This window comes from Jaculus jaculus, chromosome 21 (assembly GCF_020740685.1).
Source record: "Jaculus jaculus isolate mJacJac1 chromosome 21, mJacJac1.mat.Y.cur, whole genome shotgun sequence".
NCBI classification, from domain to species: domain Eukaryota; kingdom Metazoa; phylum Chordata; class Mammalia; order Rodentia; family Dipodidae; genus Jaculus; species Jaculus jaculus.
Window position 1 is genome coordinate 6,229,262 of NC_059122.1, and position 25,775 is coordinate 6,255,036.

Consider the following 25,775-nt stretch of genomic DNA (forward strand, 5'->3'; position numbering starts at 1 on the left):
CAGGGTGGCCTCAAACTCACGGCAATCTTCCTGCCTCTGCCTCCTGAGTGGTGGGTTTAAAGGCATGTGCCACCACGCCTGACTAGCTTTTTAAAAAATATGTTTATTTACTTAGAGAGAATGTTAATGAGTGCACCAGGGCCTCTAGCCCCTGCAAATGAACTTCAGATGCATGCGCCACCTTGTGCATCTGGCTTATGTGGGTCCTGGGGCATCGAAACTGGGTCCTTAGGCTCTGCAGCAAATGCCTTAACTACTGAACCATCTCTGACAGAGAGAGGCAGATAGAAAATGGGTATGCCAGGGCCTCCAGCCACTGCAAACGGACTCTAGATACATGTGCCACCTTGTACGTCTGGATACATGGGTACTGGTAGGGAATTGAACCTGGGTCCTTAGGCTTCGCAGTTAAGTACCTTAACCGCTAAGCCATCTCTCCAGCCCTGTAATAGCTTTATTTAGTTTTTATGATGGAGGCCTTTAGTTGTACAGAAAATATCCTGTTGCTTGTGGTTGACATAAGGTTTAGTAAGTTAGTAAACTCTAGTTCCGCAAGTCTTTGCTCAGGAATTGTAACATGTCAGAGTTTGAATTAAACATGGATCCTCCTCTGGAGCACAAAATAGTGGAACAGTGAACCACATAGAATAAGGAAGTGTGTAGAAGGTACCAGATTAGCAAGGAAGTTATTTATTTCATTCTCTCTCTCTCTCTCTCTCTCTCTTTTTTTTTTTTTTTCTGGCTATAAACGTGAAAGCTATACAGTCTTAATGGCTTCATAATGTGCTATGGCATAGAGTGGATAATTTATTTGGTTACACCTCAGTCTTGGACATTTAGGGTGCTTCTAATTGCTTTGTTAATATAAACTCTGCTGCCATGAATTTATGTGTAATAAAAAAAAATTGTTGCTCTAGCCCAGGCTGACCTAGAACTCACTCTGTAGTCCCAGGGTGGCCTCAAACCCACAGCCATCCTTCTACCTCTGCCTTCTGAGTGCTGGGATTAAAGGTGTGTGCCACCACACCTGGCTTAGAGGGAGTTTTTAAATTTTTATTTACTTTTTTTGGTTTTTTCAAGGTAGGGTTTCACTCCAGCCCAGGCTAACCTGGAATTCACTATGTAGTCTCAGGGTGGCCTTGAACTCACGGTGATCCTCCTACCTCTGCCTCCTGTGTGCTGGGATTAAAGGTGTGTGCCATCATACCCAATTTAGAGTGAGTGTTTTGTTTTGTTTTTTTTCCCCCCCAAGGTAGGGTCTCACTCTGGTCCAAGCTGACCTGGAATTAACTATGTAATTTCAGGGCGGCCTGGAACTCACGGCAATCCTTCTACCTTTGCCTCCCCAGTGCTGGGATTAAAAGCATGTGCCACTAAGCCCGGCCGAAATTGAGTTTTAAAAATGAGATCTGGAGCCGGGCATAGTGGCATATGCTTTTAATCCCAGCACTGGGGCGGGGTGGGGAGGGGACGGGCAGAGGTAGGGGATCGCTGTGAGTTTGAGGCCAGCCTAAGACTCCATAGTGAGTTCCAGGTTAGCCTGGACTAGAGTGAGACCCTACCTCAAAAAAACAAAAAGAAAAACCCCAAAACAAAACAACAACAACAAAAAAAGAGATCTGAGCTGGGTTCTGAAAAGTGAGTGCATCACCAAATAGACAAGAAAAGAGCTTGCAAGAAGCACTGGGGGAAGGCTCCGCAGTTAAAGATGCCTGCTTGCAAAGCCTGCTGGCTGAGTTCAGTTCTCCCAGCACCCATGTAAAGCCTTGGTTTGCAGCAGCAAAAGATCCTGGCGCGCGTGCGCGCTCACACACAGACACACACACACACACACACACACACATGTGCTAGTAACTGTTGGTTTCATTTTTATTTATTTATTCATTTGAGGTAGCATCTCACTCTAGCTCAGGCTGACCTGGAATTCACTATGTAGTCTCAGGCTGGCCTCGAACTCAAGGCGATCTTCGTACCTCTGCCTCCCGAGCGCCGGGATGAAAGGCGGGCGCCACCACGCCCAGCTGAGTTCAGGAAGAGAAGGGACATTTCAGGAAGAGACCTTAGCAGCAGCCTCAGGTGCCAAGATTCTCGGCAGCTGTGAGCTGTGCCGTCCCCACGCTAGCTGCAGAGCCTGCCTGGTAGGCTCGTAAAGCTGTGGGCCCAGCCAGATAAAGTTTCATACTGCAGATGGCGTTTTAATGGGATTTGCTTCCATGTGCCTTGCTCGTACAGCTGCAGCCCAGGCCATGGCTTACTACCTCAACTCGGACCCCCACCTGGACCCAGGACCCATCTACGTGCGTGAGCATGGGCAGCTGCACGTGGTCGACCTCGCCCTGGAGGGGGTCCGGAGCCGCCTGCAGAGGCCGCGGCCCTTCAGACTCTTCCCCAAAGGCTTCTCCGTGGAGCTGTGCATGAACCGGGAGGACGACACGGCGCGCAGAGAGAAGACGGATCACTTCATCTTCACGTACACCCGCGAGGGGAACCTGCGCTACTCGGCCAAGTCGCTCTTCAGCCTCGTGCTGGGCTTCATCTCGGACAACGTGGATCACATCGATTCCCTCATCGGCTTCCCCGAGCAGATCGCCGAGAAGCTCTTCTCCGCCGCCGAAGCCCGGCAGAAGTTCGCGGAGCCCGGCGCGGGCCTGAGGGCCTTGCGGAAGTTCACCGAGGCCTACGGCAGCCTGGTGCTCTGCTCGCTGTGCTTGCGGAACAGGTGAGTGTGCCGGCGGGCACCCCGAGGCCCGGAGTGGGCACGATCGTCCCATCAAAGCTCGGCCTTACGCAGTTCCGGCCTTTAGCTCGGACTGGCACGCGCGACGTGGAGTGGCGGGCCAGCCTGGAAACATCACTGCCTCTGTCTTCTCCTCGGCCACAGTTAGGCTCACCCTGAAAATGTTCTACAAGGCTCAGTTGATTGCCACAGCTCCTCCATTAGATAGAAAATGCTTTGCATCAACCCCACCCCCGCCCTCTTCTTATTTGGGAGGAGATCCTGCTGGAATGCCCAGGCTGGTATTGAACTCTCGGGCTCAAAATGTCCTCCTCCTCAGCCTGTCAGGCATAGGTGTACACCACCGTGTCCCCTGGGAGCCTGTGTGCTATCATGAATAAAAACAGGAAATGGGGGCTGGAGAGGTGGCATAGAGGTTAAGCGCTTGCCTGTGAAGCCTAAGGACCCCAGTTCAAGGCTCGATTCCCCAGGACCCACGTGAGGCAGATGCACAAGAAGGCATGCATCTGGAGTTCATTTGCAGTGGCTGGAGGCCCTAGCGCGCCCATTCTCCCTCCCTCCCTCTCTCTCTATCTGCCTCTTTCTCTCTCTCTCAAATAATATATATATATATATATATATATATATATACACATACACACACACACACATATACACATATATAACAAATGATAAAATTAACAATAGGGGACTGGAGAAGTGGCTTAGTGATTAAGGTACTTATGAAGCCTAGGACCCAGGTTCGATTCCCCAGTACCCATGTATAGCCAGATGCACTAGGGGATGCATGTATCTGGAGTTCGTTTGAAGTGGCTGGAGGGTCTGGCATACCCATCCTTTTTGTCTTTGTCACTGTCTGCCTCTTTCTCTCTTCCTCTCCCTCTCTCATAAATATTGAAAATAAAAAATAAAGATATCACTAAAAGAATGAATTTTACAATTTCAAGCATCCTAAAGTTAGGAAATTCTCAGATAAGATCCCAAAGCATATTTTTTCTCTTGTGGCCTTCTCAGAAAATACAAGCTACATAAGTCATAAACTCTTTAAAAAAAATGACAAGAACTAGCCCTTGTTGAAGCAGCTCATAGAATTAGTGACTTCACCCTGCAGCAAATGTACTTTAAAAGGCAAGCCGTAAATAAACCCGTGCAGAACAGGGCAGAGCCTTGGACTCCTGAGCTGAGCAGTGCCATCCGAAAGCTCTGCCCGTACTGTGGCCTCGGTCAAGACAGGCGAGGGACTGCTGCCAGTGGAAGGAACAAGCCGCTTGCTTGACTGACACGTCGTATAATTACAGGTCATCCTTTCTTTTCTGAGACAGGATCTCACTGTATAGCTCAGGCTGACCTTAAGCTCCCAGGCTTCCGCCTCAGCCTCAGCTTTCTGAGTGCTGGTATTAGAGAAATACACCTTTCCCACCTCCATTCTTGCATTTAAAAAGAACAATTTTAAAAAAAAAAAGTTATTTGGCAGAGCATGGCAGCGCACGCCTTTAATCCCAGCACTCAGGCGGCAGAGGTGGATGGATCGCTGTGAGTTCGAGGCCACCCTGCAACTACAAAGTGAATTCCAGGTCAGCCTGGGCTAGAGTGAGACCCTACCTCAAACAACAACAGCAGAAAGTTGTATGTGTATGTACAGGTAGGCACATACGATGCCACAGGTGCAGAGGTTAGGGGGCAACCTTGGTGTATTGATTCTCTTGCCATCCTTTTTTTTTAAATTTATTTATTATTTGCGAGAGAGTGAGAGAGAGAGGGGGGAAGAGGCAAATAGAGAAAGAATGGGTACGCCAGGGCCTCTAGCCACTGCAAACAAATTCCAGACACATGAGCCACTTTGTGCATCTGGTTTATGTGGCTGCATCCTGGGGAATCGAACCTGGGTCCTTGGGCTTCACAGCCAAGCGCCTTAACCACTGAGCCATCTCTCCAGCCCTCTCTCCCCATCGTGTTCCGAAATGGTCTCGCTCTCGTGGTCTGCTTGTAGGAAGGCCACAAGCTGGTCCACAGGCTTTCGTAACATTCTGACTGCCTCCCCTCCCACTGAGCTCCACTGCGTGTCTGACTTTATAGGGTGTCGGGTGGGTACATAATCCCAGTTGTCAGGCTTCTAGCGCAGTCACGTTTATCCACTGAGCCGTTTCTCTAGCCTTGTGTCTTTGTTTCTTTTGAGGCAGGGTCTCACTTTAGCCCAGGCTAGCCTCCAGCTCTCAGTAATTCCAGCCTCCTGACAGGCATGAGCCACCGTGCCTGGCTGCCCTCAGTTTTTTTTTTTTTTTTGTTAAATTTTTATTTATTTATTTATTTATTTGAGAGCGACAGATACAGAGAGAAAGACAGATAGAGGGAGAGAGAGAGAATGGGCGCGCCAGGGCTTCCAGCCTCTGCAAACGAACTGCAGACGCGTGCGCCCCCTTGTGCATCTGGCTAACGTGGGACCTGGGGAACCGAGCCTCGAACTGGGGTCCTTAGGCTTCACAGGCAAGCGCTTAACCGCTAAGCCATCTCTCCAGCCCTGCCCTCAGTTTTTTATTCCAAGGTATGTAGTCTCAGGGTGGCCTCAAATGTTTCACTATTTATTTATTTTAAATTTTTTGTTTTTTTTTTTTTATTTGAGAGAGAGTGAGAGAGTGGGCGCGCCAGGGCCTCCAGCCACTTCAAACGAACTCCAGATGCGTGCGCCCCCTTGGCTAATGTGGATCCTGGGGAATCAAGCCTGGAACCACGGTCCTTAGGCTTCACAGGCAAGCGCTTAACCGCTAAGCCATCTCTCCAGCCCTATTTATTTTTGTTTTAGAGAGAGGGACAGAGAATCGGCACACCACAGAGCCTCAGCCACTGAAGTTGAACTCCAGACACTTGTGCCACCTAGTGGGCACGTGTTGTGAACTTGGGCTTGCCTCACCTTTGTGCATCTGGCTTGCATAGAATCTGGAGAGTTCAAACATGGGTCCTTAGGCTTTGTAGGCAAGCGCCTTAACTGCTAAACCATCTCTCCAGCCCTCAAATACCTATTTTTATACATTTGGCAATGTGCTCCCTACATCTTTCCTTCCCCCTGTCCTCATAACTTAAGAATCTTTGTGCTTTTTTGGAAATGTCTTTTGTCACATTGGTCTGAGTGATCAGATTATAGTGATGGTAGCTCTTTATCATTCACATCTGATGAGCACGTAAATTAGTAACGATCCTCAGTACCAAAACAATAAAATAAAGTAAACTAGTGTAATGTTTCTGAAATGTTTTGAGAGCCTTAAGAACATCCATTTGAAGCCGGCCATGGTGCCACATGCCTTTAGTCCCAGCACTCGGGAGGCGGAGGTAGGAGGGTCGCCGTGAGTTCGAGGCCACCCTGAGACTCCATAGTGAATTCCAGGTCAGCCTGAACTACAGTGAGACCCTACCTCGAACAAAAACAAACAAACAAAAGCCACTCATTTGTTTAATAGATAATTCCCCTTATTAAAACCCTTCTGAGGGCTTTGTGGAGATAGCAGCTTACAGTACTTGCTTCCAAAGCGTGCCTGCCTCAGTCCAAGACCCCAACCGCCCACATCAAGCCACTTGGGCATTTGTTTGCAGTGGCAAGAGACCCTGGTACACCCATGTACATGCATGCACACACAAATAGATACTATATATATATATATATATATATATATATATATATATATATATATATATATATTTAGATTTATCTATTAGACAGTGAGTGTGGGTAGCCAGAGTCTTCTGCTCCTGCAAAAAAAAAAAAATCTCCAGAGGCATGCAGCATTTTGTGCATCTGGCTGCATATGGGCCCTGGGGAATTGAAGCCGTGCCACCAGCTTTGCAAGTAAGTGTCTTTGACTGTTGAGCCATCTCTCCAGCCCAAACACGCAATTTAAAAAAGATTTTGTATACTTGCAAGGAGAGAGAAATAAAATGGGCATGCCAGGGCCTTCAGCATCTGGAGCCTCTTTGCAGTAGCTAGGGGTCCTGGTACACCCATTCTCTCTCTCTCTCTTATCTGCCTCTTTCTGTCTCTCAAATAAGATATTTTTTTTGGGCATGGTGGCATACGCCTTTAATCACAGCACTCAGGAAGCACAGGTAGGAGGCACAGGTAGGAGGATCACCATGAGTTTATCTCTGCATGCACCACCACGCCAGCAAAAATATTTTACTTTATTTATTTATTTGAGAGAGAGCAAGAGGGTGTATCAGGGCCTCCAGCGGCTACAAATGAACTCCAGACACTTGTGCTACCTTGTGCATCTAGCTTACCTGGATCCTGGGGAATCGAACTTGGGTCCTTTGGCTTTGCAGGCAAGTGCCTTAACCGCTTAAGCCATCTCTCTAGCCCCTCTTAAATATTTTTGAGGCTATTCAGTTTAGAGTTCAGACTTCTTGTCCTTGCTTTAGTTTCAAATTAGTAAGTACTGAGTATTAATGAGCAAATTGCCAGGTATGGCTAGCCATTCTTATAATTTTAGCAATTGGGAGACCCAGGCAGGAGGTTTGCCATGCGTTCAAGGCCAATCTTGGCTACCTAATAAATTCTGGGTCTGGGTTACAGAGTGAAACTGTCTCAAAAACAACAATGGAAAATAAGTAAAAATATTCTAAAAGAGGAAAAAAAAGAAGCAGTTGAAAGTTTGAGGATATTAATGTTTGGAAGTTCTCTAATCCCAATACTGATGCCAAGGTCTGCTTGTATAATAGCAAAGCATGTTTTTTCTTGTAACTTGTCTTTGCTCGTTTACTTTATTTAAAATGCTTATTCTGGGCTGAAGAGATGGCTTAGCAGTTAAGCGCTTGCCTGTCAAGCCTAAGGACCCCGGTTTGAGGCTCAATGCCCCAGGACCCACGTTAGCCAGATGTACAAGGGGCGCACGCATCTGGAGGTCCTTTGCAGTGGCTAGAGGCCCTGGCATGCCCATTCTCTATGTATCTATCTGCCTCTCTCTCTCTCTCTCTGTTGCTCTCAAATAAATAAATAAATAAATAATTTAAAATGCTTATTCTGAGCCAGGTGTGGTGGCACACACCTTTAATCCCAGCATTTGGGAGGCAGAGGTAGGAGGATCACAGTGAGTTCGAGGCCATCCTGAGACTACATAGTGAATTCCAGGTCAGTCTGGACTAGAGTGAAACCCTACCTCGTAAAGCCACTAGATTGAGACCCTATCTCGTAAAACGAAAAAAAAATTTTTTTAATTTAATTTTAAAAATAAGCTGGGTGTGGTGGTGCACACCTTTAATCCCAGTACTCAAGAGGCAGAGATGGGAGGATCACCATGAGTTCAAGGCCAGCCTGGTACTACAGAGTGAAGTCCAGGTCAGCCTAGGCTAGAGCTAGACCCTACCTCAAAAAACAAACAAAAAAAAAACATAAAATAATTAATAAAAAAAATAAAATGCTGATTCCAGCCGTACATGGTGGCACACGCCTTTAATCCCAGCCTTTAAGAGACTGGGGTTAAGAGGGTCACCATGAGTTTGAGGCCAGTCTGGTCTTCAGAGTGAGTTCCAGGTCCGTCTAAGCTACTTCAGGGGGGTGGGGGCAAGATGCTCATTCCACGATCGTGCAGTCTTTCAGGGGATTCTGTAATGGGTCCAGCCTCCTACGTGCAGATTGTCACCACTGAGGCATGCACGTTCATGGTTCCCTGGGATATGCTGAGTATAGTTCAGAGTCACTAACGGAAAGGTTCAGAGGAGCTGCCCGCTGTCCTTCACACACCACAGGTATCTGGTGGTTTCCGAAAAGCTTGAGGAGATTAAGTCTTTCCGGGAGCTCACCTGCCTGGACCTGTCCTGCTGCAAGCTTGGAGATGACCATGAACTTCTGGAACACCTCACCAATGAAGCCCTATCCAGGTACTGTCCCGCCGTCACCCGTGCATGGTGGTGCTACACCATTTTGGTGTGTGTGCATGTGCCCATGCCTGTGAGAGCCATCCTCATCTTTCACCTTGTGTGAGGCAAGGCCATCTGTTCACCTCTGCGGTCCCCAGGCCAGCTGGCCCATTAGCTTCCAGGACATTCTCCTGTCCGCTTCCCTTCCCTACCCCGCCCTGGGTGCACTGGGGTTACAGGCGGTAATGCCACGGTGTCTGGAGTCATGTGAGTCCTGGAGCTCCTAACCCAGAGACTTAACTTGCTTGGCAAGTGTATTTTGTTGTTGTTACTGTTGTTTTGTTTTATATATATATATATATTTTTTATTTATTTGCAAGCAGAGAGAAGGAGAGGGAAAAAGGGAGTATGGGTGCATAAGGGCCTCTAGCCCCTGAAAATAAACTCCAGAAGCATGCGTCCCTTTGAGCATCTGGTTTTCCGTGGGTCCTAGGGGATTGAACTTGGGTCATTAGGTTTGCAGACAAGCACCTCGACCACTTGAGCCATCTCTCCAGCCTGCACATTGTAAATTTTTTTTGTTTGTTTGTTTTGTTTTTCAAGGTAGGGTCTCACTCTAGCTCAGGCTGACCTGGAATTCACTCTGTAGTCTCAGGGTGGCCTCAGACTCACAGCGATCCTCCTACCTCTCTGCCTCCCGAGTGCTGGGATTAAAGGCATGCACCACCATGCCCGGCAATAAAAATATTTTTATTTTATTTATTTACTTGGTTTTTCAAGATAAGGTCTCATTCTAGTCCAGGCTGACCTGAATGAAAGTCACTATGTAATGTCAGAGTGTCCTTGAAATCAAGGCAACCCTTCTGCCTCTGCCTCCTGAGTGATGAGATTAAAGGTGTGTACCACCACATCCAGCTAGGTGCTTTATTTTTTTTATTTTATTTTATTTTTTTTTTTTTTGAGGTAGGGTCTCACTCTGGTTCAGGCTGACCTGGAATTAACTCTGTCATCTCAGGGTGGCCTTGAACTCATGGCGATCCTCCTACCTCTGCCTCCCGAGTGCTGGGATTAAAGGCATGCGCCACCACGCCCGGCGAGGTGCTTTATTTTTTAAGATACACTTAATTTTTTTTTTTGAAGCAAGCTGATAGACTTTTTATATATATATATATATATATGAGTGAGAGAGACAGAGAATTGGCCCTCCAGGGTTTCCAGACACTGTAATAGAATTCCATTCCAGACGTGTGCCACCTTAGGCATCGGGTTTGTGTGGGACCTGGAGTGTCGAACATGGTCCCTTAGGCTTCACAGACAAGCACCTTAACCACTAAGCCATCTCTCCAGCCCGATACACTCATTACAAAAATATTTTATTTTTTAAAACTTATTTGACAGGGAAAGAGGGAGAGAGAGAGAATGGGTGCACCAGGGCTTCTAGCCACAAACAAGCTCCAGACACATGTGCCCCCTTGTGCATCTGGCTCCTGTGGGTACTTGAACCTGGGTCCTTCAGCTTTGCAGGCAAACGCCTTAACCACTGAGTCATCCCTCCAGCCCTCATTTTTAAAAATTCAACAGCAGCAGCAGTAAAGGACAGTTCAAATCAGAACAACCGCTTGTAAGGGTTTAGATGGATTTTTACAGTCTTCAGACAGTCTGAGATGTTTCTTATTTATTTTAAACATTTTTATTTACTTGAGGAGAGAGACAGATAGGATGAAAAACAATGGGCACACCAGGACCTGCAGCCACTGCAAACGAATTCCAGACACACGTTCTACCTTGCACATCTGCCTTATGTGGGTCCTGGGGGATCGAACCTGGGTCCTTGGCTTTTGCAGGCAAGTGCCTTAACCTCTAAACCATCCTTCCAGCCTGAGATAAGTTTTTTGTTGTTGTTGTTGATGTTTTCCCAAGGTAGGGTCTCATTGTAGCCCAGGCTGACCTGGAATTCACTCTGAATTCTCAGGGTGGCCTTGAACTCACAGCCATCCTCCTACCAATGCCTCCCGAGTGCTGGGATTAAAGGCGTGCGCCCCCACGTCCTTCTCTAAGATAAGTTTTTAAATAAAATGCGTGAAAGCATCTTCTGGAAGTTTCTTTAAGGGATGTACTTGTGGACTTTGTTTCCCTAGTATCACTCAGCTCCACCTCAAGGACAATTGCTTATCTGACGCTGGTGTGCGGAAGATGACAGCCCCGGTCCGCGTGATGAAGAGAGGCCTTGAGAGCCTGACCCTGTTAGACTTATCATGTAAGTCTACTTAGAAAGTGCCGATGCTAACGGTGAGCAAACAGCTGTAGGATTCATCACCTCCTCCCTCTTAGAGGTGAGAAAAGGGACAGCTGACCTTGCTGGGTGTGTCACTGCAAGTCGGTAACAGAGAGGGACTGACTCCTGACCCAGTGCCTTCTTGTGGGGGCGGGAAGAGTCTCTCAGGTCGTCCTTTCCTCTCGCGGTGCAGACAGGGCGGCTTTCTGTCTTGTTGAGAGCCCACATGGGGGACACGGGCTCTACTTTCTTGGCTCTATGCTGTTTGTCAGCCAAGATTTCTTCATCAATATTGACCTGATAAAAAGCTGGGTAACACTCGGGAGGCAGAGGTAGGAGGATCGCTGTGAGTTTGAGGCCACCCTGAGACTCCATAGTGAATGTCAGGTCAGCCTGGGCTAGAGTGAGACCCTACCTCGAAAAACCAAAATAAATAAATAAAAGCTGGGTAAGGGCAGGAGAGATGGCTTAGCGATTAAGCGCTTGCCTGTGGAGCCTAAGGACCCCGGTTTGAGGCTCAATTCCCCAGGACCCTAATTAGCCAGATGCACAAGGGGACGCACATGTCTGGAGTTCATTTGCAGTGGCTGGAGACCCTGGCACGCCCCTTCTCTCTCTCTCTCTCTCTCTCTCTCTCTCTCTCTCTCTCTCTCTCTCTGCCTCTCTCTCTCTCTCTCTGTCGTTCTGAAATACATAAAAGTAAACAAAAAAATTAAAAAGAAAGCCGGGTAAATACACAGCTCTGATACCTTATTCAAGATGAACCAGATGCTGACTCCCAGGTAGGACGTCCATGACTGACTCTTGCGCAGGTTGGTACAGCTCTAAACGAGTGAGAGCAGCAGGAGGGAGGTCAGAGGCCCTACTCACTCTGCTACTTAATTTTAAAAAATTATTTATGTATTTATTTACTTGAGAGAGACAGAGAAAGGGAGAATGGGTGCACCAGGGCCTCCAGCCACTGCAGACGAACTCCAGACACATGTGCAACCTTGTGCATCTGGCTTACGTGGGTCCTGGGGAATGGAACATGGGTCCTTTGGCTTTGCAGGTGAGCGCTTTAACCGCTAAGCCAATCTCTCCAGCCACTTGTTTATTTTTCTACTCAGCCTCAGCTCCTGAGCTAAAAAAAAAAGGGGGGGGGGCAGGTAGTGGGTGGGGCTGGTTCCTGTTGCAAATAGGAAAGACAAGGCATCTATATTGAATTTGTTCCGAAATGTTTGTTTCCTATTTTATAGCCTATTATTTGCATTATTATGTTTCCTTCTGAACTTATAGTTGGCATTTTTGCCCAGCTGTATCATGATAGAATGTGTCCTTGTTTTTGACATCTAGGTAACCCTGCCATCACTGATGCTGGAATTGGGTACCTGTTTTCTTTCAGAAAACTCAACTGTTTAGATATCTCTGGGACAGGGCTGAAGGTAAGGCCTTTAGTTTCTTTTCTCATTTTTCCAGACTTAATGATAGCTTTGTTTCTGTTAAACATTTAAAAGGGGCTGGTGTGAAGCCAGGCGTGGTGGTGCACGCCTTTAATCCCAGCACTCCGGAGGCAGAGGAACGAGTGAGTTCGAGACCACCCTAAGTCTACAGAGTGAATGCCAGGTCAGCCTGGGCTAGAGTGAAACACTACCTGGGAAAACCAAAACCAAAAACAAACCAAAAAAAAAGTGGGGGGACTAGTGTGATCTTTCTTTTTCTCTTTTTTTTTCCTCTACAGTTTTTTTTGAGATAAGAGTCTTGATCTGGAGAAATGGCTTAGTGGTTAAGGCACTTGGCTGCTAAGCCTAAGGATCCAGGTTCAATTCCCCAGGACCCACATAAGCCAGATGCACAAGGTGGCACATGCATCTGTAGTTCATTTGCTGTGGCTGGAGGCCCTGGTATGCCCATTCTTTCTCTTTTTCTGCCTCTTTCTTTCAAAAAAAAAAAAATGAAATACTTTTAAATTTAATTTAATTTTTTCTTGATTTGAGAGAGAGATGGGGGGAGAGAGAGGGAAAGAAAGAGAGAATGGGCATGCCAGGGCATTCAGCTGCACGCAGACAAACCCCAGACGCATGCGCCTCCTTGTGCATCTGGCTTACGTGGGTCCTGGGGAATCGAACCTGGGTCCTTTGGCTTTGTAGTCAAGTGCCTTATCCACTAAGCCATCCTGCCAGCCCATAAAGTGCTTTTAAAAAGAAAAGAAGTCTTGCTGTGTCATCTTGACTAGCTTGGAGCTCACTGTTGCTCACGTTGGCTTTGAACTTGTGGTGGTCCTCCTACTGTAGTCTCCCAGACGCTGGAATTAAAGGCATGTGCTGTCATGCCCAGCTGTTTTTTGTTTTTTTAAATGTATTTCTTTATTTGCAAGCATAGAGAAGACAGAATGAGCACACCACGGCTTCCAGCTGCTGCAGATGAACTCCAGATAAATACACCACCTTGTACCTCTGGCTTTACTGGGTCATTAGGCTTTGTAGGCTAGTGCCTTAGCCACTAAGCCATCTCCTTAAACTTGGTAGTTTTTTTTTTCCTTGGTTTTTCGAGGTCGAGTCTCACTCTACCTCAGGCTGCCCCGGAATTCACTGTGTAGCCTCAGGCTGGCCTCGAACTCATGGCGATCCTCCTACCTCTGCCTCCCAAGTGCTGGGATTAAAGGCATGTGCCACCATGCCCGGCTAACAGTTAACTTTTATTTTATTTATTTATTAGAGACAGAGGGAGGGAGGGAAAGAATGGGTGTACCAGGGCCTCCAGCCACTGCAAACGAGCTCTAGATGCATGCATCCTCCCCCACCCCTTGTGCATCTGGCTGACGTGGGATCCGGAGAATCGAACCTGGATCCTTAGGCTTTGCAGGCACACATCTTAACCATTAAACCACCTCTCCTGCCTTCTTTTTATTTGTTTTTGAGATGTGGTCTCGCTCTGTAGCCTAGGTGGCCAGGAACTCATGATCCCCCTGCCTCAGCCTTGCGCGTACCGGAACTGTCATTGTGTACCAGCATGCCTGACGTATGACTGATGGCCGCCTCTGCTGGAAGCGGGTAAGGACGGGCCAGACGTGCTCACGGTTCCGGTGTCTCTTTCTCACTAGGACATTAGAGCCGTCAAGCACAAGCTCCAGACGTGCATAGGCCTTGTCCACTCCAAAGTGCCTTTGAAGGAGTTTGACCATAGTAACTGCAAGACAGAGGGCTGGGCTGACCAGGTATTCTTATTTATCTCTGCAGTTCATACATGCCTTTTCATTTTCACTTGGGGACGGGGGGTGCATGTGTGTGTGTGTGTGTGTGTGTGTGTGTGTATCTACAGGTGTGTCACAGTACAGGTGTGGAGGTCAGAGGACAACTTCAGGAATCAGTCCTCACCTTCCACCTTCTTTTTTTGGTTTTTCGAGGTAGGGTCTCACTCTAACCCAGGCTGACCTGGAATTCACTATGTAGCCTCAGGGTGGCCTCAAACTCACGGTGATCCTCCTACCTCTGCCTCCCAAGTGCTGGGATCAAAGGCATGCACCACCTCGCCCAGCACCTTCCACCGTCTTGAAGGCAGGTTCCTCTTACTGTTCACCAGACGAATGTCAGGCTAGCTGGCCTGCAAACTTCTGGGCATTTCTTCTGTCTCCACGTCCCTCCTCACTCGAGGCTCCCTGAGGTTACAGATGCCATCGCTACAGCATCTGGCTTTATGTGGATTCTTGAGATCCAAATTCAAGCTTCTCTTGGTATGTATGAATGGCCTGTGCAAATGTCTGTGTGTACGCCTGCTGCTTGTGCACACACGTGCAGAGGCTAGAGGTAGGTGTTGCGTGCCCCCTTCTGTTGCTCTTCCGCCTTACTCCCCTGGCAGTCTCTCTCTGTTACACTGGCTGACCAGCAATTCTCCTGTCTGGCTTACATGGGGTCTGGGGAATCAAACTGTGGTCATTTGACTTTGCAGGTGAACGCCTTAACCGCTAAGTTACCGTCTCCAGCCCCGTTGTTTGTTTTTCGAGGTAGGGTCTCACTCTAGCTCAGGCTGACCTGGAATTCGCTCTGTAGTCTCATGGTGGCCTCGAACTCACGGCGATCCACCTACCTCTGCCTCCCGAGTGCTGGGATTAAAGGCATGCGCCACCATGCCCGGCATAACTGACTTGTACACTATTGTACGGACACTGTTTTTGAGGCAGGGTCTCACTCTAGCCCAGACTCACCTGGTACTCACTCCGTAGGTTGATCTGGGACTCACAGTCATCGTCCTGCCTCGTCCCTGAGTGCCAGAATTAAAGGCGTGTGTCACAGCACCTGGCTCTGTACCGTGTTGGCAAATATTAAATATACAACGCTCTTGGTACTCACGCTATGTTGAACTGATTGTTTAATTTTATGTGGAGCTTATGCTTCACCAGGCTCCTAAAAGAATTTTAAATCTGTAGCAGTTATGACACAGAAACTGTCAAATGCTATTAGAATGTGGAAATGTGGGGCTGGAGAGATGGCTTAGCGGTTAAGCGCTTGCCTGTGAAGCCTAAGGAGCCCGGTTCGAGGCTCGGTTCCCCAGGTCCCATGTTAGCCAGATGCACAAGGGGGCGCATGCGTCTGGAGTTCGTTTGCAGTGGCTGGAGGCCCTGGTGCGCCCATTCTCTTTCTCTCTCTCTCTCTCTCTTTTTCTTTCTCTCTGTGTCTGTCATTCTCAAATAAATAAATAAAAATGAACACAAAAAATTAGTATTTAGTGTAAGAATATGCTGCTTATTTCTACGCATGGAATAGAGGTAGAATTAGGGAGTTAGATTAACAGACTTGCCTGAATCATCCAGATACACTGATCCAGCCAACTTGGTTCTCACTCTCCTCCCCAGTCATCTGCAGTAAATGGACTTGTGGTTAGAGAAAGGGAACCAGGGGCCGAGGGACGAAGCTCAGAGTGCTTGCTTGGCAAGTGGGAAGCACTGGGTTTGATCCTTAGTACCTCAAGAAAGGGAAAAGAACACAGAAAGAATGGGAGCAAGGAGGAACCACAAAGGCTTGGGATGAAACCCTTGAGTCTTCTTGGGAGTCAGCCTTTTCTGCATTCCTTTCAGATTGTTCTGCAGTGGGAACGCGTGACTGTGGAAGCTGGGCAGCCACGGAAAGACATGGCGCCTCGAAAGGCAGCTCAGTACTTCTGTAAGAGTTTCTTCCTCTCCTCTGAAGTTTTTGCGCTCTTAAAACCCTTAGCCTGTCTTCTCCCTGTGGGAAAATTAATTATGATAGTGTTAAACTTATTTATGCTCACTAACCCTTGTTTCCCCTTGATATGCGCTATAAGTTCTGAGCCTTTCAGTATTGCCACCAGGAACATTGCTTTTTATACTCACTTATTTGTGTCCTGTCTCATTTCAAAACAATGTATGGGACAAGTTAGATGGAGTAATGGAAATGACAGAAAGAATTAAGCAAGTAGGAGTGGAGCTAGGGTGGTTGAGAGTGCTGCAAAGACTCTGGATAGACTCTGGCACTAAAGAAAAAAAAAAGTAACCCAAGTGCCTTCAACAAATGGAGAACAATATGCACAGTGATTCTTCTATGGAGGGTCATGGTAGTCAGATTCATGTAGAACGTTGTGTTCAGTGGTTCTTCCACAGGGGTTCAGGGTAGTCAGATTCATGAACATTGTGTATGGTGGTTATTCCATGGAACGTCGGGGTCATATTCATGGAGAACATTGTGTCCGGTGGTTCTTCCATGGAGGGTCAGGGGGTCAGGGTAGTCAGATTCATGGAGAACACTGTGGACAGTGCTTCTTCCATGGAGGGTCGGGTAGTCACATTCATGGAGAACATTGTGTCCGGTGGTTCTTCCATGGAGGGTTAGGGGGTCAGATTCATGGAGAACATTGTGTTCGGTGGTTCTTCCATGGAGGGTCAGGGGTCAGGGTAGTCAGATTCATGGAGAACACTGTGTACAGTGGTTCTTCCATGGAGGGTTGGGTAGTCACATTCATGGAGAACATTGTGTCCGGTGGTTCTTCCATGGAGGGTCGGGTAGTCACATTCATGGAGAACATTATGTCCAGTGGTTCTTCCATGGAAGGTTAGGGGGTCAGATTCATGGAAAACCTTTTCATGCTTGTCCATGGACTTGGGAGGCTCAGATAACTGAATCCCCTTGAGTTAGGTCAGCCTGGTGTAGACTGAGATGCTGCCTCGATAGAAAAAAGAAAAAAAGAGTTCTACAGGACTCACAATGTAGCTAAGCCATAGAGTGCTCGCCTAGTCCATGGAAGGCCCTGGATTGCATTCCTAGCCCTTCACGGTAAGTTCTAGAGATAGATTGTGATGTTTGCACCATGTGAATGTGCTCATTTTCACTACATCGCACCTTTACGGTTGGTTGAAATGGGACATCTTGTGTTTTGTTGCTCATATTAGACAAGAGGAATAGGTGGTGAACTCAAACTTGAAGACAGGCCAAATAGAATCCCATCGTACACCAGGAAATAAACGCTGCTAGAAGTCGGGATGCTTGCTTGCCATGTGCCACACCGCTTGGGCTCTTGGAAGGAAGAGTCCAGTCCAGATTTTGAATGCATACACCTAAAAAGTTTTTGAGCTTTAAGCGTGCTCGTGACAGCCGCGGAGTGCATTGTGTGCATTACTTCATTTACCTCCATAATACTTCAGGTTTTATATTCTTAGAAAGTCAAGAAAGGGATTCGGGCATGATGGCGCATGGCTCTAATCCCAGCCCTTGGGAGGCAGAGGTAGAAGGATCGCCATGAGTTCAAGGCCACCCTGAGACTCCATAGTGAATTCCAGGTCAGCCTGGACTAGAGTGAGACTCTACCTCGAAAAACTAAAAAGAAAAAAAAAATTAAAAAGTCAAGAAAGGGCTAGAGAGATGGCTCAGCAGTTAAAGTGCTTGGCCCACAAAACCTAAGGACCCAGGTTCGATTCCCCAGGATCCACATAAGCCAGCATGCGTCTGGAGTTTCTTTGCAGCGGCTGAAAGCCCTGGTATGCCCATTATCTATCTGGCTCTCTCCCTCTCTGTGTCTCTCAAATAATTAAGTTAAATTTTAAGAAGAAAAGAAAGTTGAGAAAACTGAATCTCAGACCTGTTATGTATCCATAGTCACACACCACAGCCCAGTGAGCGCCCATGCCTTCAACCGTGCTGGATCGCCCGCCATGTCCCTTCCCCGGCTAACCCAGACATGTCCCTGGTGGGCCTTTGGTCAGGTTCCTTAGGTCATCTCCCCTGACTGATAGACACAGGCATTCACGCACCCACCGAGGTAGACACCCTGTCACCCAATTCTGATCCTCTTCCAGATCAGAAGGCAGCACTCACGGAAGCCTCGAGGAAGTGTCCCCTGGCCGACGCCCATATGAACTCTTCCGGAAGACTACAGTTCTACCGAGAGCGAGCTGCAGACCGCCACGGGCCCTTGGCGAGACATGAAGCCGCCTTGAGCCAGGAGTCGAAGAAGAGCAAGAAGAGAGCCTCGGAGGAGCCGCAGCAGGAGCCGAAGTTCGCGCGCCTGGCCGTGGAGGACTGGGACTTGCTGAACTCCTACTGAGCGACCCGGGCGGGCTGGCCTGTCTCAGCCGCAAGGCTGGAACGACTGGCTTCTGGTTTGAATCTACCCACGGCGTGCTAGCGTAGCGGGCAGACGTTTCTACTTTTGTGGTGGGGGAGGGAACGCTCTGGAAGTATGTAATAATTTCTAATGTATATTTTCAATACATAGTAATTTTTTCAAATAAACCTTTTTTGCTGTCCTTAGGCTCTGTTCATGAGTCGCGGGCCGGAGCCGTAGGAAATAACACTAAGATCATGCAACGGGGCGTGATTGGTTAGAGTTACAATTGGACACAGTTAACAACAGAGAGATATAAATGAAGTGACCCTTTTCGCTCCATCTCGGTCATGCCTTGTCCTCACAATAGCGTTAGAAGATAGGACCAGGGCTGGAGAGATGACTTGGCATTTAAGCGCTTGCCTGACAAGCCTAAGGACCCCAGTTCGAGGCTTGATTCCCCAGGGCCCACGTTAGCCAGATGCACAAGGGGGCGCACGCGTCTGGAGTTCCTTTGCAGTGGCTGGAGGCCCTGGCGCGCCCATTCTCTCTCTATATATATATCTGCCTCTTTCTCTCTCTGTCTGTCACTCTCAAATAAATAAGTAAATAAATAAATATTTTTTTAAAAAAAAGAAGATAGGACCATACCCCGGTTTAGAGCCAAGAAAACTCAATCTTGAAAAAAGTGACTTTTTTCTTCTTTCTCTTTTCCCTTTTTTTTTGTTTTGTTTTGTTTTGTTTTCTGAGGTAGGGTCTCTACTGGAGCCCAGGCTAACCTGGAATTCACTATGTAGTCTCAAGCTGGCCTCGAACTCACAGTGATCCTCCTACCTCTGCCTCCCGAGTGCTGGGATTAAAGGTGTGTGCCACACCCAGCTTTTTTTTTTTTTATGAAAGAGAATTGCCACACCAGGACCTCTACCCACTGCAGTCGAACTCCAGACATTCGAGCCACCTTGTGCACATGTGTGACGTTGTGCATGCACCACTTTGTTCATCAGGCTGATGTGGGATCTGAGGAGTCGAACATGAGCCCTTAGGCTTCACTAGCAAGCACCTTGGTTGCTAAGCCATCTCGCCAGCCCTCTTTTCCCTCTTTTTTTTAATTAATTAACTGATTAATTTATTTGATAGCGACAGACACAGAGAGAAAGACAGATAGAGGGAGAGAGAGAGAATGGGTGCGCCAGGGCTTCCAGCCTCTGCAAACGAACTCCAGACGCGTGCGCTCCCTTGTGCATCTGGCTAACGTGGGACCTGGGGAACCGAGCCTCGAACCAGGGTCCTTAGGCTTCACAGGCAAGCGCTTAACCGCTACGCCATCTCTCCAGCCCTCTTTTCCCTCTTTTATTATCTGTTTCAAATTTATTTATTTGATAGAGAAAGATGGAGGAGGAGAGAGGGGGTGCACCAGGGCCTCCAGCCAATGGAGACAAACCAAATGCATGTACCACCTTGTGCATCTGGCTTACGTGGGTCCTGGGGAATTAAACCTGGGTACTTTGGCTTTGCAGGCAAGCCACTCAGCAGTCTCTCTCTCCAGCCCCATATCTTATTTTCTGTCATTCATATATATATATATATATATTTTTTTTTTTTTGGTTTTTCAAGATAGGGTCTCACTCTAGTCTAGGCTGACCTGGAATGCAATTCACTCTGTATTCTAAAGACAGAGTCTCACATAGCTAAACTGTCCTCAGACTTGCGATATATCCAGAGATGACTGGGACTTCTGACCCTCCTTGACTCCACCTGGTCTTACAGACAGACTCTCTTATGCCAAGTATGTGTGATGCTGAGGATCGAGGATCAAACCCAGGCCTTCGTGAATGCTAGCCAAGCGTTCTGCCAGTTGAGCTTTACGTCCAGCCCGATAGTACCTTCTTTTTGTTTTGTTTTGTTTTTTCTAGGCAGGGTCTCGCACCAGCCCAGGCTGACCTGGAATTCACTATGTACTCTGAGGGTGGCCTCGAACTCACAGCGATCCTCCCACCTCTGCCTCCGAGCGCTGGGATTAAAGGCGTGCGCCACCACACCCGGCTCGCTTTTATTTATTTTTTATTTATTTATTTTTCTCAATTTTTATTAACATTTTCCATGACTATAAAAAAAATCCCATGGTAATACCCTCCCCCCCACTTTCCCCTTTGAAATTCCATTCTCCATCATATCCCTCCCCATCTCAATCATTGTACTTACATATATACAATATCAACCTATTAAGTACCGTCCTCCCTTCCTTTCTCTTCCCTTTATATCTCATTTTTAAGTTACTGGCCTCTGCTACTGAGTTTTTTCCTTCTCACGCAGAAGCCCAATCATCTGTAGCTAGGATCCACATATGAGGGAGAACATGTGGCGCTTGGCTTTCTGGGCCTGGGTTACCTCACTTAGTATAATCCTTTCCAGATCCATCCATTTTTCTGCAAATTTCATAACTTCATTTTTCTTTACTGCTGAGTAGAACTCCATTGTATAAATGTGCCACATCTTCATTATCCATTCATCAGTTGAGGGACATCTAGGCTGGTTCCATTTCCCAGCTATTATAAATTGAGCAGCAATAAACATGGTTGAGCATGTACTTCTAAGGAAACGAGATGAGTCCTTTGGATATATGCCTAGGAGTGCTATAGCTAGGTCATATGGTAGATCAATCTTTAGCTGTTTTAGGAACCTCCACACTGATTTCCACAATGGCTGGACCAGATTTCTGTTTTATTTTGATGTCATGATCTTTTCCTGCTATTATGAGGGTCTTTTGTAGGTAATGTCAGGTGCTGTGAAGTCATAGGCCATGAGATTTCTGTTCAAACTACTCAGCTCTGCCCTTGTAGCAAAAACACAAGCAGAGGTAAGAGGATCTCTGAGTTCTAGGCCACCCTGAGATTACAGAGTGAATTCTAGGTCAGCCAGGGTTAGAGAGTGAGACCCTACAATGAAAAATAAACAAAAAGCTAACAAAGGATCCTCAGACATTCCTTCTATGTGGATCTGGAGTTGCTGGGTGGCTCTGGGAACCCCAGGGAACAGTAGGGTGTTCTCTGGGAGGCAGTGTCCTCTGGTCTGAAAGCTGACGGTGTTCTGAGCGCCTTGCCGACTCCAGCAGCTGTGGGTCTGTGAGCCTGAGGATAAAAGAGCTCCCTGGCAAATAACAGCGGCTGATTAAGCCAGAGCAGATTTCTTATTCCATCCGTGGGCCCCTCCCTGGAGTGTGTTTACACTGCAAAGCATCTGCTATACTCAGACAGCCATCGTCTTGTGGCCTGGGACCAGGGCAAATATTTATGGAGGCTGTGGACTATCTCTCTGGCTACTCAGCCATGTCCCAGGGATGGGCCTGCCCGGCCCTGTGATTTTCCTGATGGCTGTTTTGGGAGATGGCTGTGGCACCCACCTGCCCCTTTCTGAAAGGACAGACTGATAAATACAAAAGAATGTTAGGTCCTAGAGAGATGGCTTAGGGGTTAAGGTGCTTGCCTGCAAAGCCTAGCGACCGAAGTTCAAGTCCCCAGGACCCACGTAAAGCCAGATGCACAAGGTGGCGCATGCATCTGGAATTCATTTGCAGTGTCTGGAAGCCCTGGCATGCTCACTCTCTCTCTCTCTGCCTGCAAATAAATAAATAAAAATATTTTTTAAAAAAGATGCCAGGGCTAGAGAGATGGCTTAGTGGTTAAGGTGTTTGCCTGCAAAGCCAAAGGATCCTGGTTTGATTCCCCAGGACCCACGTTAGACAGATGCACAAGGGGGCGTACGTGTCTGGAGTGCGTTAGCAGTGGCTAGAGGCCCTGGCATGCCCATTCTCTGTCTCTATCTGCCTCTTTGTCTGTGGCTCTCAAATAAATAAAAATAAACAAAAAAAATTACAAAAAATAAGTAAATAAGATGCCAGCCACCCCCTGTGCACCTTTGCGGCACCTGCCTGGGAGAGGACTGGATGGGTACTAGACTTAGCCTGTCAACACTGACCTCCTGGCTCTGCCTCTTAAAAGTTGTGTTATGGGCTGAAGAGATGGCTCTGTATGATGCAGCAAGAAAGTCAGGTGTGGTGGCGCACGCCTTTAATCCCAGCACTCGGGAGACAGAGGAAGGAGGATCGCCGTGAGTTTGAGGCCACCCTGAGGCTGCATAGTGAATTCCAGGTCAGCCTGGAACAGAGCGAGACCCTAACTCAAAATAAATAAATTAATTAATTAAATAAAATAAGGGTCTGAGCCATCTCTGACAAGGGTAAGTTGGCTGTAACACTCCAAAGCCCAACCTCCAACAATACAAGTTCTCCAGCCAGGCTCCACTTCCCAAATGGCCACCAACTGGGGACCCAGCATTTGGAACACATAAGTTTATGGAGGACAAAAGATTCCAGCCAGCACACCGTGATCTCAAGGCAATCAATTTCAGCTCTCTGCGCCTCCGGAAAATGCAAATAACTGTACCCGTTTCTGGGAGTGATGGGGAGGACTTTAGATGAGACTGCATGTAGACGCAATGGGGGGAAGGGGAGCTGCTACTGGTGTTTGGTTAAATGGATATAGTTTGTCTATCAAATAGCCCTGTTAAGAGCTGAGAAATGGCTTAGCGGTTAAGGCATTTGCCTGTGAAGCCTAAACTAGGGACAAAGCATTCAGAACACCTAAGTTTATGGGGGACACCTGAATCCAACCACCGAAGCCACCCTGAGACTATGTAGTGAGGCCACAGCATAGCCTGGCCTGGATCTTCATTCTTTGCAGTTTTTTTTTAAAATTTTTTTAAATTTTTTATTTATTTATTTGAGAGCGACAGACAGAGAGAGAAAGACAGATAGAGGGAGAGAGAGAGGATGGGCGCGCCAGGGCCTCCAGCCTCTGCAAAAGAACTCCAGACGCGTGCGCCCCCTTGTGCATCTGGCTAACGTGGGACCTGGGGAACCGAGCTTCGAACTGGGGTCCTTAGGCTTCACAGGCGAGCGCTTAACCGCTCAGCCATCTCTCCAGCCCTGTTGTTTGTTTTTTAAGGTAGAGTCTCACTCTAGCTCAGGCTGACTCTGTAGTCTCAGGGTGGCCTCGAACTCACAGCGATCCTCCTACCTCGGCCTCCCGAGTGCTGGGATTAAAGGCGTGCACCACCACGCCCGGCTTTTCTTTGACATTCTTTACAAAGGAGAGTCCAATGTAAGCTCTGCCAGCAGCCTGTAGCCTCTCTGCAGCCAGCCTCCAGGATTCTTCTTCCAGCAGCGTTCTGCGCCCCTCACCCATCTGAACCCCCACCCCCATGCAGCCTTGGGGGCTCTCCTGCCCGCTCCAGGCACTAGGAGAACCATGTTTCTTCAGCACCCGGCAGGCATCCCACTCCTGCCCCACACCCACTTGTGAACCCTTCCCTGTCTCCCTCTGGCTTGCTCTTCTTCCAAGGCCCTGCTCAGGCCTCACCTTGTTTAGCAAGGCTTCAGGGACCTCAGTGACAGCATGGAACAGTGAAGGGCTGGCAATTCCATCCTTGGGTGAAGTGTGACATTCCCACCATGGTTCGTCCCTCCTCCTCCTCTCCCTCTTCCCCTCCCCCTCTCTCTCCCCGCCCGTCCTTCCCGCTTTCTCCCTCCACCTTCTCTCCCTGACCCCTCTCTTCCTCCCCGTCCCTCTTCTCCCTCTCTTTATTTATTTGAGAGTGACAGAGAGAGAGAGAAAGAGGCAGATAGAGAGAGACAGACAATGGACGCGCCAGGGCCTCCAGCCACTGCAGATGAACTCCAGATGCGTGCACCCCCTTGCGCATCTGGCTAACGTGGGCTCCTTTGGCTTCGCAGGCAAACGCCTTAACTGCTAAGCCATCTCTCCAGCCCTTCTCCCTCTCTTTTTTTTGCTCTCCTCTCCTGTTCCCATACCTTGGCCACTCTGGCCCCGCTGGATGTCCGCTGGCTGAGCAGAACTGTCACATGAAGTAATCATGGGATGCCTCTCAACCAAGCCCTCCCACAGAGACACTCCCAAAGGGGCCAGAGACAAGGATGGCCCACCCTTGGGCGGGATCTCATGTGCGCCTCCTCCAGAAACGGGTCCACTGCTGCTCAAGGTCCAAAATGGCCCCATCCTGGCTCCCAGGGGACCCTTCCTGGGTCCTTGCCTTTCCCAGTGTCCCATCTGTCCTTCCGTGGTATGACATGGGCTTCTTCTCTGAGGGCTCCTGGCTCATAGCCCTCTAATTGGACTGGACACCCGCTCCATGGGAGGGAATACATCCCTGATACTGAAAACCTACAACAGGGGTACTTATGAGCCCTAGGGGTGTAACGTCTGCTGCTGTCTGGCTAAATGTATATATTATGGCCAGTAAGCACTTCTCTTAATGTTCATACCCTTATATTAATGCTACTTTCACTATTTCATTAGAGAACTTTCTCTTTTCACTTGGCAGTGACCTTGGGATGACTCAGAAGGCACCATGGTGCTGGGAAGAAGTGAAGAGGAGTGCTCAGCACTGCAATATCTCAATCACACCTTCCAAGGCTCAGGGTCCATTGCGGAAGAGGTGGCACAAAGAATGTAAGAACCAAAGGAAGGGTAGGACTCCTTACAACGTGCTCCCTCCAGACACAACATGGCAACATGGCCTGGATATCCATGACTTCACAGTGCCTGACACTACCTACACAAGACCCTCATAAGAGGAGGAAAAGATGACGACATCAAAATAAAAGAGAGACTGACTGAGAGGGGGAGGGGATATGATGGAGAGTGGAGTTTCAAAGGGGAAAGTAGAAGGAGGGAGGGAATTGCCATGGGATATATTTTATAATCATGGAAGTTGTTAATAAAAAAAATTGAAAAAAAAATTGAAAAGAAAAAACAAAAAAGGAAAAACAAAACAAACTCAGAAGCAGAAGCCAGTAAGCTAGAAAGAAAATATAAAAGGAATAGAAAGGGAGGGGGTGGGACCTAATAGGATGGTGTTGTATATATGTAAGTAGGAGAATAGATTAATGGGGGTGAAAAGGCCTAAGTGAGGTCAGGGGAAGAGATTGAGTAAGGAAAGGTGGAGGGAGGGCTAATCAAGATCTAAGAGGATATAAATAAGTCATATGGAAACCTATTTTTTTGTACAATGGAACACTCAGAAGCCATGGATTATTACTAGCAAAATTTTCAAAGTTTCAAAGGGGAAAGTCGGGGGAGGAAGGGCATTACCATGGGATATTACTTACAATCATGGAAGTTGTTTACAAAAAAAAAACAAATTAAAAATAAATAAATAAAAAGTGAATATTTTCCTTTGTTTTAGAAGCTGTTTAATATGGTAGTGAGAGCTCTTTGTCACTACAGACGTTCAAAGAGAAGTGAGGCAACTTGGACGTTGGAAAGGCGATTCCTATTCAGGGACAATGCGTGGATGGCACTGGATGAG

At 47.8% G+C, this 25,775-nt stretch overlaps 1 protein-coding gene across 1 annotated transcript in view; it reads left to right on the forward strand.

The window, feature by feature from the left end:
• The window catches only part of Lrrc42 (leucine rich repeat containing 42), a 24,889-nt gene extending 6,298 nt beyond the window's left edge, over positions 1-18,591 (forward strand). Inside the window, exons 2-8 of the mRNA XM_045139426.1 lie at positions 2,233-2,719; positions 8,471-8,602; positions 10,720-10,838; positions 12,192-12,280; positions 13,939-14,052; positions 15,910-15,994; positions 18,142-18,591. Coding sequence (XP_044995361.1) covers positions 2,247-2,719; positions 8,471-8,602; positions 10,720-10,838; positions 12,192-12,280; positions 13,939-14,052; positions 15,910-15,994; positions 18,142-18,389 — 1,260 coding nt within the window. The 5' untranslated portion in view covers positions 2,233-2,246 and the 3' untranslated portion in view covers positions 18,390-18,591. The remainder of the gene's footprint in view (positions 1-2,232; positions 2,720-8,470; positions 8,603-10,719; positions 10,839-12,191; positions 12,281-13,938; positions 14,053-15,909; positions 15,995-18,141) is intronic.
• The last annotated feature ends 7,184 nt before the right edge of the window (positions 18,592-25,775 follow it).